General features: G+C 47.9%; 1 protein-coding gene across 1 annotated transcript in view; it reads right to left on the reverse strand.

Moving 5' to 3' along the window:
• The window catches only part of MINDY3 (MINDY lysine 48 deubiquitinase 3), a 96,934-nt gene extending 82,456 nt beyond the window's left edge, over positions 1-14,478 (reverse strand). The window contains exons 1-4 of the mRNA XM_038755756.1: positions 14,347-14,478; positions 3,038-3,117; positions 1,747-1,807; positions 775-948 (exon numbers count right to left, since the gene is read on the reverse strand). Of these exons, the coding sequence (XP_038611684.1) occupies positions 775-948; positions 1,747-1,807; positions 3,038-3,117; positions 14,347-14,440 (409 nt within the window). The 5' untranslated portion in view covers positions 14,441-14,478. The remainder of the gene's footprint in view (positions 1-774; positions 949-1,746; positions 1,808-3,037; positions 3,118-14,346) is intronic.
• Between the last annotated feature and the right edge of the window lie 1,328 nt (positions 14,479-15,806).

The following is a 15,806-nucleotide window of genomic DNA, read 5'->3' on the forward strand; positions in this document are numbered from 1 at the left end:
TCTCTCTGCCTCAATTTCCTCATCTGTAAAATGGGGATTCAATGCCTGTTTGCCCTCTTAGACTGTGAGCTCTCTACGGGCCAGGGACTGTGTCCGGCCCGATTATCTCGTATCTACCCCAATGCTTAGTAGAGTGCTTGGCACATAATAAGCGCTCAACAAAAGCATTCTCATCATCATTAGCATTACTGTTATCACTCACTCATTCAGTCGTATTTATTGAGCGCTGTGTGCAGAGCACTTTACTAAGCGCTTGGGAACTACAAGTCGGCAACATATAAGACGGCCCCTCCCCAACAACAGGCTCACAATCAGTCCACCTCTCACACCGCAAATGTTTCTCTTTAGATCCAAAGCCTAGCCGATCTGATTTGAGGAAATGAGGTCATAAAGACAATTGACTAAATGTATAATTAAACAAACTCAGCCCAGCTCTGTAGTAGGAATCATTGAGGGGGTTTGAATAAATATTTTGACATCCCTCCAAAGTGCAATTTTCCCAAACTTTCTCCTGGTCAAAAGCAAATGAGGACAACACTTATTAAAGTAATTAAACTGAAAAGGACAAGCAAGCAACTGAAAATACTACTTAACTTTAAAGGGGCTAGTCCAAGAATAAATGTTTTAAATCTAGGCTCCCAAAATGACAGAGAGAGGATGGGACAAAAGGAAATCTTATGAAAATGGCACACCATTTTTTTCCCCATAAAATTTGAAACAAGCATTGTAAATTAAACATGCATGGAACTATTTTTTTTTTAAAAGGTATCTTACAAGAATGTTCCTCTTGGTGACTAGATTCTGCGGGACTCTCAGAAATCCCTGCAGTTTCTTCAGATGTTTTTCCTCTTGACCATGCTGCCAAGCAGTATGATCCAGAGTTATTGAAGCAAGCTGTTTCTAAAATGTCACATAAGGTGTGGCAGAGTAGGTCCTTTCGTTCTTCTTCTAGAAATGGAATGTCAGAAAGTTGTAAGATTCTTCATCGATTACCGTTATTCAGAATTACTGCACCATGTTAATGCAAAATGCACATCTATCAAACAAAAACAGAAGTGATGGATTTCCAAGGAAATAGTTTTGGTAGGAGAATTTAAAAACATCACCATAACTTAATTTTGCAACAGTAAGAATGAGAAAAATCCACTGCCCTAACTATAACTCCAGCCTGAACGCTTCTAGGGATAGCTTAAAGCATCTAATTGTGTTTTGAACATAAATGAAAAGATTTTTTAGGCTAGAAGGATTTGCACTCTGATACCTGAGATAAAACTCAGCCGTTAGTACAGCGCTTGATCCACAGTAAACAAATAACAAATACCACTGAATTAAAAAAAAACAAACATTTGGCTTAGAACAAAACACACTTTTCCATTTGGCTTAGCAATTTACGCATGGAAGCTTTTGGAAAATTTTTCAAGATCTGGATTCAAAAAATCCTGTGTGTGTCCCCGCAACCATTTCGAATTAATCCACGGGGGAAAAAAAAAAAAAATCAGACAGCTCCATCTACTGAAAACGAAAAAAAACAGTTTTTAAGTGTTTCAGATGCATCTATAGCATTGGAAAACACTCCACTAATTATGAGCTGGCATCCCAGACTCGTCACTTCGCTACTGAGAATATTAAACTATACCTGCATTGCTGTATACCCTGGACTGCCTGTTTGATTTTTAAGAAGGAGAAACAAACAGTTTCCTTTAATTTCCTTGTACAAGTTCTAAAGGTTCTGCAAAGTTAACTCACCTTGGCAATCTCTCCAGTTGGACTTCTCACAAGTAAAAAGGAGCTTCTTTAAAAGAAATGCCTTTATGCAATTAAAACAAAACAAAAAAACAACAACAAGCGCATTAGAATCCAACTGTCTGTACCGCCCTGCGGCTTAGGAGAACACTTTACAAAGACCCTTTTTTTTTTTTCAGAGTAATTAGTACGTACACCTCATTATTCTTCCCCAAACTGTCGTTCTGCCTACTTCTTCTGTTGGATTCTGTCTAGTACAGCCCACAGTAGATACGCAGTAAACAATATTCATCGGAGTCAATGGTATTTATTGAGAGTTCACTCTGTGCAGAGCACTGAATTAAGAGCTTGGGAGAGCATGATACAATGGAGTGGGCAGACGAGCTCCCTGCCCTCAACGAGTTTACGGACCGACTGACTGAATTCGGTTCAACGATCGTGTTTCGGCTGAGTTAAATAGAGTCAGACCTGGAAAAAATTGGTTTTGGCATACGGAAGACTGGCGGTTATCACACTCCAAGGCTGAAACCCAATGCGCCGGTGATGTTCGCCACTGAAGCGAGAGAACGGCGGCTCTCCCGGGCCGCTTTTGGGAAAGCAAACTACCTCGTTGGAATTCTGCGGGGCCGTGACGGGGGGCAGACTTCTCTCCCGCTCAACCCCGCGAACGTAAGCTCTCTGGGAGCTGTTTCTGTTTCTTTGTTTTTGACTTATCCACTTAAAATAGCAATAATGGCACCTAGTAAACGCTTACTGTGGACTGGGGTAGATACGGAGCTGTGTGATAGGGACGGTCCTTGTCTACCAACTCTACTATACTGCACTCTCTCCCCCGAAGTACAGCGCTCTGCTCACAGTTAGCACTCGAGAAATACCATCGGCCGAATTATCGGTCAGAACTAGAAAGCAGTCGACCGTTTCCTTAAATTACGATTATGCGCATCACAGGAAGTTTTGCGCCAAACAATCTTGAGGGTGGGGGAGTTCTGAGGCCGTGTGGTTCTGTCTGCACGTGTTTTTCTTCACACTCCGTGCAATGTTTGGTGAACAGGATCCTATCGATGCCCGTCTACTTGTTTTGTTGTCTGTCTCCCCTCCTTCTAGACCGTGAGCCCGTTGTCGGGTAGGGACTGTCTCTCTCTGTCGCCGTGTTGCTCTTCACACAGTAAGCGCTCAGTAAATCCGACTGTATGAATGAACGCAGGACGCCTGATCGTGATTCACCGAGACGCAGCCCTTCAATTGTATAATCTGAAAATTTAAATCTGGGTCTTTCCAACTCAGAGACGGTTACCTGAACAGGTGCAATTACAGCGCACGGGCCCCCTTCGAACTGTTCCAACGCAGAGCCTTCCGATTCGCTGAACACAAAACCTGAAAAGGGAAAAGTGCCCATGAATAAAAATTCCACTGAAGCAGCAGCTGGCAGGCCATTTTTTTCATGCGCTTTCCCTTGAAATCACCACTCACTCTAGCGCCGTAAAGAGAGTTGAAGATTTAATCTCCACCTTCTTCCCAAGTGCGCGACCCCCTCGGCCCTCTTATCAATGGCTGTTTCTCTGTTTTAGACTCATCCACTTAAAATTGCAATAATGGCACCTAGTAAACGCGTACTGTGGCTGGCGTAGACACGGCGCTGTGCGATAGGGACGGTCCTTGTCCCATAAAAAGCTGCATGGCTCAGAGAATAGATAACTGGCTGGGGAGTTGGGAGATCATGGGTTCGAATCCTGGCTCCGCCACTTGCCTGCTGTGTGACTTTAGGCAAGTCACTTCACTTCTCTGGGCCTCAGTTACCCCATCTGAAAAATGGGGACTGAGACTGTGAGCCCCACGAGGGCCAGGGGCTGTATCTAACCCAATCTGCTTGTATGATGATGATGGCATTTATTAAGCGCTATGTGCAAAGTACTGTTCTAAGCGCTGGGGAGGTTACAAGGTGATCAGGTTGTCCCACATGGGGCTAAGAGTCTTAATCCCCATTTTCCAGATGAGGTAACTGAGGCCCAGAGAAGTAACTTGCCCAAAGTCACAGAGCTGACAAGTGGCAGAGCCGGCATTTGAACCCATGACCTCTGACTCCAAAGCCCGGGCTCTTTCCACTAAGCCATGCTGCTCCCAACAGGCTTGCATTGGCCGGGAATTGAACCTGGGCCTCCTGCGTGGCAGGGGAGAATTCTACCACTGAACCGCCAATGCTTCCCCAGTGCTTAGTACAGTGCCTGGAACATAGTAAGTGCTTAACAAATACCATTATTATTATTATTAGCTTGTTGTGGGCAGGGAATGTGCCTGCTATATTGCTGTATCATACTTTCCCAAGCGCTTAGTACAGTGCTCTGCACACAGCAAGCAAGCTCCGCCGACTGTCGGCTGTGTGACTTTGGGCAAGTCACAACTTCTCTGTGCCTCGGTTACCTCATCTGTAAAATGGGGATTAAGACTGTGAGCCCCTCGTGGGACAACCTGATCACCTTGTAACCTCCCCAGCTTTGCACATAGTAAGCGCTTAATAAATGCCATCATTATTATTATTCAATATAAATACGATTGACTGACTCCTCCCATTAATAACCACAATATTTGTTATTTTGCTTCCTCTAATACTGTTTTTTTTAGGGTGTTAAGTGCTTACTATGTGCCAGGCACCGTATTGAAGATGCAAGCTAATCAGGTTGGACACATTCCATGCCCCACACGGGGCTCCCAATTTTTTTTCATTTTTTCCAATCGTATTTAGTAATATTAATCCCCCCAAAGAAATCCGCCCCAGGTCCCACAACAGACCAGTGGCAGAGTCGGGATTAGAACCCAGGTCCTTCTGACTCTCTGGCCCGGGCTCTATCCACTGGTCCCACGCTGCTTCTCTCTTACGTATAACTCATCTATGTCCTCACTTTGAAGGTGGGACTTACTCCTATCTCTCAAGCACATCCGTGGGGGAACCAGATGGAAAATAGGGGCCGTTGGTTGTCACGACAGGACTGGAGTGCTTTCCTCCTGCCTGCAAAGTGCTGCATTCCTAGTAACACATATAGATGGCACTTTCTTTTTTATAAATGGACTACGCTAAATCCAAACCCTTAGAAATCTTACCCTGAAACCAACGTAAGCAAAGAAAGCAAGGTTTCCTTGCTTCAATATCAATCAATCATATTTATTGAGCGCTTACTGTGTGCAGAGCACTATATATATATATATATATATATACAGTATATATATATGTGTGTATATATATATATATATACACAGCTTCAATATAATTAAGTTAGGACATCTTCCCCTAAAGATTTGATGGGCAGACCCAAGAATATTGTACCTTCCAAGAGAAAACACTTTCTGAGACCCCTCTGTGGACATGCAGAGAAGCAGCCTGGCTCAGTGGAAAGAGCACAGACTTTGGAGTCAGAGGTCATGGGTTCAAATCCCAGCTCCGCCAACTGTCATCTGTGTGACTTCGGGCACCTCACTTAACTTCTCTGTGCCTCAGTTACCTCATTTGGAAAATGGGGATTAAGACCGTGAGCCCCACGTGGGACACCGTGATCACCTTGTATCCCCCCCAGCGCTTAGAACAGTGCTTTGCACACCGTAAGCGCTTAACAAATACCATCATTATTATATTCCCGCCCCCCCTTCTAGACTGTGAGCCCGTTGTTGGGTAGGGACCATCTCTACACGTTGCCAACTTGTATTTCCCAAGCGCTTAGGAAATAATACTCTGCACACAGTAAGCGCTCAATAAATACGACTGAATGAATGAATGAATATGCATTCACCTAAACAGCATTCCTTAGGTCACAAAAGAAAACGTGCATTCAATGCTTCAAGCTGTTCAAATGAAAATGATGACTCAGAGGGGGCACTAAGATTTTTGGTACAATCCTTCTGGAACAATCCTCTGACCCTAGAGAGTATCTCACCCACAAGAAAGGAACAGTAGTCTCCCCACTCCTCTACAACCTCCAGCCATCACCTCTTCCCCAGCCAGCAATGCCTTACCACCTCATCAATCTTGGGTGGTTGGTATTCTTTTTTTTACTTATATTTTTTTATAATGGCATTTATTAAACGCTTACTATGTGCCAAGCACTGTTCTAAGCGCCAGGGAGGTTACAAGGTGATCAGGTTGTCCCACGTGGGGCTAACAGTCTTAATCCCCATTTTCCAGATGAGGTAACTGAGGCCCAGAGAAGTGAAGTGACTTGCCCAAAGTCACACAGCTGACAAGTGGCAAAGCCGGGATTTGAACCCATGACCTCTGACTCCAAAGTCCGGGCTCTTTCCACTGAGCCACGCTGCTTCTATTCGCCCTGCCCTCAGCCCCACAGCCCGCACGTACTCTCGTCATCAAAGGCCATCGGGCCACTTCCGATTCATTTATTCACAGTGCTTGGCACATAGTAAGCGCTTAACAAATACCATCATCTGCAATTATGGATTTCCAGCACTTAATGCACCCTATTCATTTGTATGTGCTCTGAGTTCTAGGAACTTAAAATACAAAGAATCATGAACAAACATGGCCAAACATTTCTACAGTTTTTCCTTATGCTAAAAAAGGAAGTTTTTTTTCTACCTATTGATTGCCTTGAATATCGAGTTTTTTTTCTGTGCGGTTTTCCTTTGGCAAGTGTTACTCCCCGGTTTTTTCAGAGATCGATTTTCAGCACAACGCCGAATTTTACCATTTTATTTAAGATAGTACAATTCACTCTCTGAGGATTACCTCTAACGTGCTCCGAGCTTGACCATTCATTCGTTCTTTCTGGTTTTTAGGACTGGTTTCCAGGGATCACTGAATGCGCTGACTGAAGAGTCAACTAAACTACAGTCATTCCCTACTCGTATAATAAAAATAGACTGCCATTCTGCTTACTCTGTGCCCTGTCGTGCTTATTTCAACTGGTGAAAATCATCAATACTATTGATACGTCGCCCTCGACTCTCTCCCGCTCCGCTGTCGCCCAGCACAGGGGAGTTTTGACTTGGAGCAGATTCATTCAATCGTATTTATTGAGCGCTTACTGTGTGCAGAGCACTTTATTAAGCACTTGGCACTGTACTAAGCAGATTGCCTTCCGCTCGCTAGCCACTGTCCAAGCTAGGAATGGAATGGGTAGGCCTCTGCTTGACTTTCCTTCCCGTATCCCGTTTTTAAAAAAAGCGAATTACCTTAGAGGGGCTCTGTTTGAAGTCTTCAAACAGTAGTATCGTGGTTACCATATCTGAGGCCTTTCTTTATAAAAGGCCTCCTGAAGAAATTAGTTAATGGGACACCTGGGCTCTCCCCCTGAGTACGCCCGCGCTCTTATATCCATTTCAGTCGGGATCCAGCTTCGAGCAAATCCCCACTCATTCAGCGCTTATTACAGGGCTTGGCACATATGGAGCGCTTAACAAATATTATTATATTATTATGAACATGACTGGCATCAACTTAGATATCAAAGACATATTGAAACCAATTCTGGACACATTTTTTTTTAACTTTACTAAAGATATCTTGCCCCTAGCCACGTTTTTTTAATGTTTAATCGGTGTCCGCCGGCCATAACCTTGGAGTCAGAGGTCATAGGTTCAAATCACGGCTCCGCCAGTTGTCAGCTGTGTGACTTTGGGCAAGTCACTTCACTTCTCTGTGGCTCAGTTCCCTCATCTGGAAAATGGGGATTAAGACTGTGAGCCCCCCGTGGGACAACCTGATCACCTTGTAACCTTCCCAGCGCTTAGAATAGTGCTTAATAAATGCCATCATGATTATTATTAGTAGTAGTAGTAGTAGTAGTATAACCAATACGAAGCACCGTTCCGGAACGCGAGATGATGCCAGGGTTGATTTGGGAATATTAAGGCGGCCACACGGTCAGTTTGTTCCGTCCCGCAAGCAACAGTTACAGCAATGTTCTGCACGCGGCCAAAACGCTCAGAAACCCCTCTGTAGCGGGGAGGGCAGGGGAGGATGGATTTAATCACCGAAAACTGGAAATCGGAAGCCTCAAACCGTGGTTAAAATAACATTTCTCAACGAAAAAATGACCCTGCCCTCTGTAGTGCATGGATGTTCTAAGCAAGCGCTTAGTACAGTGCTCTGCACACGGTAAGCACTTAAATATTATTTGCTAATCGTTAAACAATGAATAATTAAATAATAAATAATGATTGAGTGTAGGCTTAATGTAGCCCTGTGATGTGCACACAGTACACACTCAACAAATACCACGGATTGCATGAGTGAAGGGTTATTCTAACACAGTGCTCTGCACACGCTAAGCGCTCAGTAAAAGTCATTGATTGCTACAGCGCAGAAACAGACTGAAAGAATAATTTATTAGACAGGATACCTTTTTACAGACTCGATTAGGCTTGAGTTACGCTATCCCCCAGCGGATTGTTAACTCCCAGGGCAGTGATCAAGGACATTTCTCAACCCACAGGCTGTAAACCCAACTACAGGTGTTCAATAAGTGTCCTTGATGATACCTTCCCCATATTTTTCGGGGTAAAATACGAGGAACTCTACATTTGTGAGTCAGAGAACTCCCCCGCCCACGCCAGGGCAGTGGGATCAATGGGTAACTGAGAAGCAGCGTGCCTTAGCGGAAAGAGCCCGGACTTGGGAGTCACAGGTCGTGGGTTCAAATCCCGTCTCCGCCACGTATCGGCTGTGTGACTTTGGGCAAGTCACTTCCCTTCTCTGGGACTCAGTTCCCTCACCCGCAAAACGGGGATGAAGACTGTGAGCCCCACGTGGGACAACCTGATTTCCTTGTATCTACCCCAGTGCTTCGAACGGTGCTCGGCACATAGTCAAGCGCTTAAAAGATCACCATCATTATTAACAAGACGCATTTCACGGTCCAGATGCCCTTCTGGGAGTAAGACACCAAGATTTCCCAGGGAGATTTTTGTTCTTCTTTAGGACAGAGCAGAAGCAGTTACTGTGGGCATGTGAAACTGTTAGACCAGAACGAGGTCCTAGATATATATATACATATCTATCTATCTATATATATATATATATATATATATATATATATATTATATTATACATATAATGTATAATTATACATGTATAACGTATACATGTATAATGTATAATTATTATGCAATAATACATATATATGTATTATATCACGATATTCTTCGAAAGCCAAAAATCTTCACCCATTAACCAAACCCTGGGCGAAACCAAGTCGCCAACACCCAACCGTCTGTTTAGCTCGTAGCCAATGAAGCCCCTCTCCTTCACTTTCTACCTTCACAATTTCCCAAAAGTCGCTGTACGTAATGGACTACAACTCTTATCCTGCCCATTATTTTCGTGCCTGCCTTCCCAACTGGATTTTAACTCTACTGACCTCTCCCAATCGCTTAGTTTAAGGTTCCTCTTACACCGGAGGCCCAATAAGTTCTGTTGATGAAAAGCGAAAGCGCAGCCCGGCTCCGCAAACATCCAACAGGACACCACAACGAGAGGAGGCCTTTTTGTGCACACACTGTGGCCGCTTCTGTCACACACAAAATTCGTAGGTGAATTGCACATCAGAGGCATCGTACCTGAATATGAAGGACGACTCGCTCATATACGCAGAACATACGGATAGACCAGACTGAGAAACTGAATTTCCAGAGAAGCCTATGTGATTCCACCATCACTACATTTACCGTGAAATATTTTATTAGATGACATACAGACATTACAGAAGACCAGAAGGGAGGAAGAAAACTACAAAATTCCCGTAATTTTTTGTGTCTCCTCGACGTACTGTAAGCTCGTTATGTGCAGGGAACGCGTCTGCTAATTCTGTTGTACTATGCTCCCCCAAGGGCTTAGTACAGTGCTCTGCCCATACTAAGCGCTCAAGAAATAGCACTGATCGATTAATAGTAAAAATATATATACATAAATATATAATTCAACCACGGGGAAGCAGCGTGGCTCAGTGGAAAGAGCCCAGGCGTGGGACAACCTGATCACCTTGTAACCTCCCCAGCACTTAGAACAGTGCTTTGCACATAGTAAGCGCTTAAGAAATGCCATCATTATTATTATTGTTAATCCCTGCTCCGCCACATTCATTCATTCGTATTTATTGAGCGCTTACTGTGTGCAAAGCACTGTACTAAGCGCTTGGGAAGTACAAGTCGGCAACAGATACAGACGGTCCCTACCCAACAACGGGCTCACGGTCTAGAAGGGGGAGACAGACAACAAAGCAAAACATGTGGACAGGTGTCAAGTCATCAGAATAATCAATAATAATAATAATCAATAATAGTAACAGAATAATCAAGTCATCACATGTCTGCTGTGTGACCTTGGGCAAGTCCCTTAACTTCTCTGAGCCTCAGTTCCCTCCTCTGTAAAATGGGGATGAAGACTGCGAGCCGCACGTGGGACAACCTGATCACCTTGTATCCCCCCCAGAGCTTAGAACAGTGCTTGGCACATAGTAAGCGCTTAACAAATGCCATTATTATTATTATTATTATGTGGGCAGGGACTGTGTCCTCCCCGATTAGCTTTTTATCTACCCCAGCGGTTAGTACAGTGCCTGGAGCATAGTAAGCCTTAACAAATACCACAATCATTATTATTATTCATTCAACCGTATTTACTGAATGCATACTGGGTGCGAAGCACTGTCCTAAGTGCTTGGGACAGTACAATATAATAAACACACGTATTCCCTGCCCACAACGAGTTTACAATCTATAATAATAATAATAATGACGGCATTTATTAAGCGCTATGTGCAAAGCACTGTTCTAAGCGCTGGGGAGGATACAAGGTGACCAGGTTGTCCCACATGGGGCTCACAGTCTTCATCCCCATTTTCCAGATGAGGTAACTGAGGCACAGAGAAGTTAAGTGACTTGCCCAAAGTCACACAGCTAACAATTGGCAGAGCCGGGATTTGAACCCATGACCTCTGCCTCCAAAGTCCGTGCTCTTTTCCACTGAGCCACGCTGCTTCTCAATCTAGTGGGGGAGACAGACAGGATGACTCTAGTGTACCCTTCCGGGTGGTTAGTACAGTGCTCTGCATGCAGTAAGCGCTCAATAAATATGACAGAGCCCATGATGTGCACCCCAGGCCGGGGCTGGACCCAGGGGGCCGTCCCGGCAGCAGGAAGCGCTCAATAAATACCACCGACTGACTGACATTGTCTGCAAACTCTCGACCAACTACAGGATAATAATAATGACGGTATTTGTTAAGCGCTTACTATGTGTCAGGCGCTGGGGTGGAGACTAGTAAATCAGGTTGGATAAGTCCCCGTCCCACATGGGGCACGGAGTTTCAATCCCCATTTGACAGATGAGGCAAGTGAGGCCCAGAGAAGTGAAGTGACTTGTCCAAGGTCACACGGCAGACAAGCGGCAGAGTCAGGATTAGAACCCAGGACCTGCTGCTGCTTCTCAGCAGGACCGCGTCCACAGTCAAGCGCTGGCATTTGCTAAGCAGACGCCGAATGCTGCTTTCGTTCATTCAAGTGTATTTATTGAGCGCTCACTGTGTGCAGAGCACTGTACTAAGCGCCTGGGAGAGGACAACACAAGAATCAACAGACACATTCCCTGCCCACAACGAGCTTACAGTCCAGAGGGCAAGGTTTCATTCATTCATTCAATCAATCAATTGTAACAATAATAATAATAATAATGGTATTTGTTAAGCGCTTACTATGTGCTGTTCTGAGTGCTGGGGAGGTTACAAGGTGATCAGGCTGCTCCACGGGGGGCTCACAGTCTTCATCCCCATTTTACAGATGAGGTAACTGAGGCACAGAGAAGTGAAGTGACTTGCCCAGCATTTACTGTGTGCAAAGCACTGTGCTAAATGCTCGGGGGAGTTCAATGCAACGAGAAGCAGAGAAGGGGCCAGGGGGGATCAGGGGTCAAAGGGGTTAGGGGATTGGGGGTCTACGAAACCGGGGGGTTGGGGGGTCGGGGGTCTGCAGATAAGCAGCGTGGCTCAGTGGACTGGACTTTGGAGCCAGAGGTCGTGGGTTCAAATCCCGGCTCTGCCAATCGTCAGCTGTGTGACTTTGGGCAAGTCACTTCACTTCTCTGGGCCTCAGTTCCCTCCTCTGGAAAATGGGGATTAAAACTGTGAGCCCACTGTGGGGCAACCTGTTCACCTTGTTCATTCATTCATTCATTCAATCGTATTTATTGAGCGCTTACTGTGTGCAGAGCAGTGTACTAAGTGCTTGGGAAGTCCAAGTTGGCAACATCTAGAGACGGTCCCTACCCAACAGTGGGCTCACAGTCTAGAAGTGGGAGGCAGACAACAAAACATATTACCTCCTCGGCACTTAGAACAGTGCTTTGCACATAGTAAGCGCTTAACAAATACCATCATTATTTTTATTATTTGGAGTCAGAGGTTGTGGGTTCAAATTCCGGCTCTGCCAACTGTCAGCTGTGTGACTTTGGGCAAGTCATTTCACTTCTCTGGGCCTCGGTGACCTCATCTGGAAAATGGGGATGAAGACTGTGGGACAACCCGATCACCTTGTAACCTCCCCGGCACTTAGAACAGTGCTTGGCACAGAGTAAGCGCTTAATAAATGCCATTATTATTATTATTGTTATTCCCTGCCCACAACGAGCTTACAGTCTAGGGGAGGAGCATTTAGTCATTCATTCAATCACCCATTCATTCAACTGTACTTACTGAGTGCTTGCTGTGCGCACAGCCCTGTGCGAAGCACTCGGGAGAAAACACTATAGTACAACATAATAATCAGCCACCTTTCCTGCCCACAATGAGTTTACAGTCTAGATGCTTGATGCCGGCCAAAAGGCTAACCCCTCTATCGCAGAGGAGTCTCCCAAGCGCTTAGCGCAGTGCTCAGCACGCGGCAGGCCCTCCGTTCCCAGCATCGTTCCCGGGCGCGGTGGCAGGCGTGGGATTTTCAGCAGCACGGCGTAGTGGCCAGAGGACGGGCCTGGGAGTTGGAAGGTCGTGGGTTCTAATCCTGACTCTGCCCCTTGCCTGCTGTGTGGCCTTGGGCCAGTCACTTTGCTTTTCTGAGCCTCAGTTGCCTCACCTGTCAAATGGGGATTGAGCCCCACAGGGGACAGGGACTGTGTCCGACCCCATTTGGTTGGATCCATCCGAGTGCTTAGTACAGTGCCAGGCACATAGTAGAAGCAGTGTGGCTCAGTGGAAAGAGCCTGGGCTTTGGACTCAGAGGTCATGGGTTCGAATTCCTGCTCCACCGCTTGTCAGCTGGGTGACTTTGGGCAAGTCACTTCACTTCTCTGTGCCCCAGTTCCCTCATCTGTAAAATGGGGATGGAGACTGTGAGCCCCCCGTGGGACAGCCTGATCACCTACTAACCTCCCCAGCGCTTAGTCCAGTGCTTTGCACATAGTAAGTGCTTAATAAATGTCATTATTATTATTATTATTATTATCATTACCAAATGCCATCATTATTGGAACGAGACTGATTTCAAGTGGTTGCTGCCCAGCGTCTGTCCTGGGCCCTGCACCCGGCCTGGCCTCAGAGAGGGGCTGGGGGGTCGCGGGGTGGTCGGAGGATTGGGGGGGTCGGGGGTCTGCAGGGCCGGGTGTCTTGGGAGTCTGCATTTCATTCATACATTCATTCATTCTGTTGTATTTATTGAGCGCTTACAGTGTGCAGAGAGCACTGTACTGAGCGCTTGGGAAGTACAAGTCGGTGACATACAGAGACAGTCCCTACCCAACAACGGGCTCACAGTCCAGAAGAGGGGTCTGCAGGGTCGGGGGGTTGGGGGGATGGCGGATCGGGGGGGTCTGGGGACTGGGGGGATCATGGGTGTTGGGGGATGGGGGGGTCTGGGGGATTGGGAGGGTCTGGGGACTGGGGGATGTGGGGGATTGGGGGGACTGGGGGGACTGGGGGGTCTGGGGGATTGGGAGGGACTGGGGACTGGGAGGGTCTGGGGGTTGGGGGTTTGGGGGGGCTGGGGGGACTGGGGAATTGGGAGGGAGGGTCTGGGGACCAGGGGACCTGAGGGTTGGCGGATCTGGAGACTGAGGGGTCTGGGGGATTGGGAGGGTCTGGGGACTGGGGGATTGGGAGGGACTGGGGACTGGGGGATCTGGGGGTTGGCTGGGGGATTGGGGGGACTGAGGGATTGGGAGGGACTGGGGGATTGGGAGGGTCTGGGGGCTCGGGGGGTTGGGGATTAGGGGGGCTGGGGGGTCTGGGAGGGTCTGGGGACTAGGGGGCCTGAGGGTTGGGGGAATCTGGGGACTGGGGGGGTCTGGGGGATTGGAGGGTCTGGGGACTGGGGGACCTGGGGGATTGGGGGGATAGGGGGTCTGGGGCCTGGGGGATTGGGAGGGTCTGGGGCCTGGGGGATTGGGAGGGGGTGGGGACTGGGGGATTTGGGGGATGGAGGACTGGAGGGTCTGGGGGATTGGGAGGATCTGGGGACTGGGGGATTTGGGGGATGGGGGACTGGAGGGTCTGGGGATTAGGGGATCTGGGGACTGGGGGCTGGGGGACTGGAGGGTCTGGGGGATTGGGAGGATCTGGGGACTGGGGGATTGGGAGGGTCCGGGGGTTGGGGATGGGGGGGGGGGGCGGCGGGTACCTTGCGTCCATCGGCAGAAGATGGTGTCGGAGAGGGCGGGGCTGGTCTGGGAGCCCCACACCAGCTCCACCAGCTCCTTCCTCAGTTCCGCCATGCTGGGGGGGGAAGGAGGGAGGGACGGAGGGAGGAAGGAAGGAAGAAGGCCGGAGCACGGCCGGACGGAGCACCGAGGACGGAAGAGAAGGCCGGGGGCGTCCGCCGGCCCGCCCGCCCGCCCGCTCGCCCTGCCGCCGCCCGCCGCCGGGGGGCGCCGCCCCGGAACCGGAAGTGCCGCGCCCCCCCCTCCCCCCCGGCGGCCAGTCAGTCCCGCCTACCTACTGAGCGCCCACTCCGCGCGGACCAACGTACCGACCGCTCGGGACCGCTGGGGACGGCGCAGCACCAGAGGGGGCCGGTGTCTGCCCGGAACCCGCCCGCCACCCGCCCTCACTCACTCACTGTCAGTCGTGTTTATTGGGCGCTTACCGCGTGCAGTGGCGCTGTACTGAGCGCTCGGGAGAGGACGGTACAGCAAGAAAGAGAGGCAGTCGCTGCCCGCAACGGGCTCGCAGTCTAGTCCTTGGCTGAGGGACGGACCCTCCCTCATTCATTCATTCAATCATACTTATTGAGCGCTTACTGTGGGCAGAGCACTGTACTGAGCGCTCCGGAGAGGACGATGCAGCATTAAAGAGAGACAGTCCTTGCCCACGACGAGCTCATCGGCCTGGTCCCGGGTGATGGAGCACCTGTCATCATCATCATCAATCGTATTTATTGAGCGCTTACTGTGTGCAGAGCACTGTACTAAGCGCTTGGGAAGTACAAGTTGGCAACATATAGAGACAGTCCCTACCCAACAGTGGGCTCACAGTCTAAAAGGGGGAGACAGAGAACAAAACCAAACATACTAACAAAATAAATAGAATAGATATGTACAAATAAAATAGAGTAAAAAAATATGTACAAACATATATACATATATGTCATGCATTCATTCATTCAATCATATGTATTGAGCGCTTACTGTGTGCAGAGCACTGTACTGAGCGCTCTTGAAAGGCCAATACAGCAATAAAGAGAGACAGCCCCTGCCCACAACGAGCTCACGGCCTAGTCCCGGGTGATGGAGCACCTGTCATTCATTCATTCATTCATTCATTCATTCAATTATATGTATTGAGCACTTACTGTGTGTAGAGCACTGTACTGAGCGCTCTGGAGAGGACAATGCAGCAATAAAGAGAGACAGTCCCTGCCCACAGCGAGCTCATCGGCCTGGTCCCGGATGCTGGAGCACCTGTCATTCATTCATTCATTCAATCATCTGTATTGAGCGCTTACTGTGTGCAGAGCACTGTACTGAGCGCTCTTGAAAGGGCAATACAGCAATAAAGAGAGACAGTCCCTGCCCACAAGGAGCTCGCGGCCTAGTCTCGGGTGATGGAACACTTGTCATTCATTCATTCATTCAATCCTGT

The sequence above is a fragment of the Tachyglossus aculeatus genome, chromosome 13, assembly GCF_015852505.1.
Source record: "Tachyglossus aculeatus isolate mTacAcu1 chromosome 13, mTacAcu1.pri, whole genome shotgun sequence".
In the NCBI taxonomy this organism is placed as follows: Eukaryota; Metazoa; Chordata; class Mammalia; order Monotremata; family Tachyglossidae; genus Tachyglossus; species Tachyglossus aculeatus.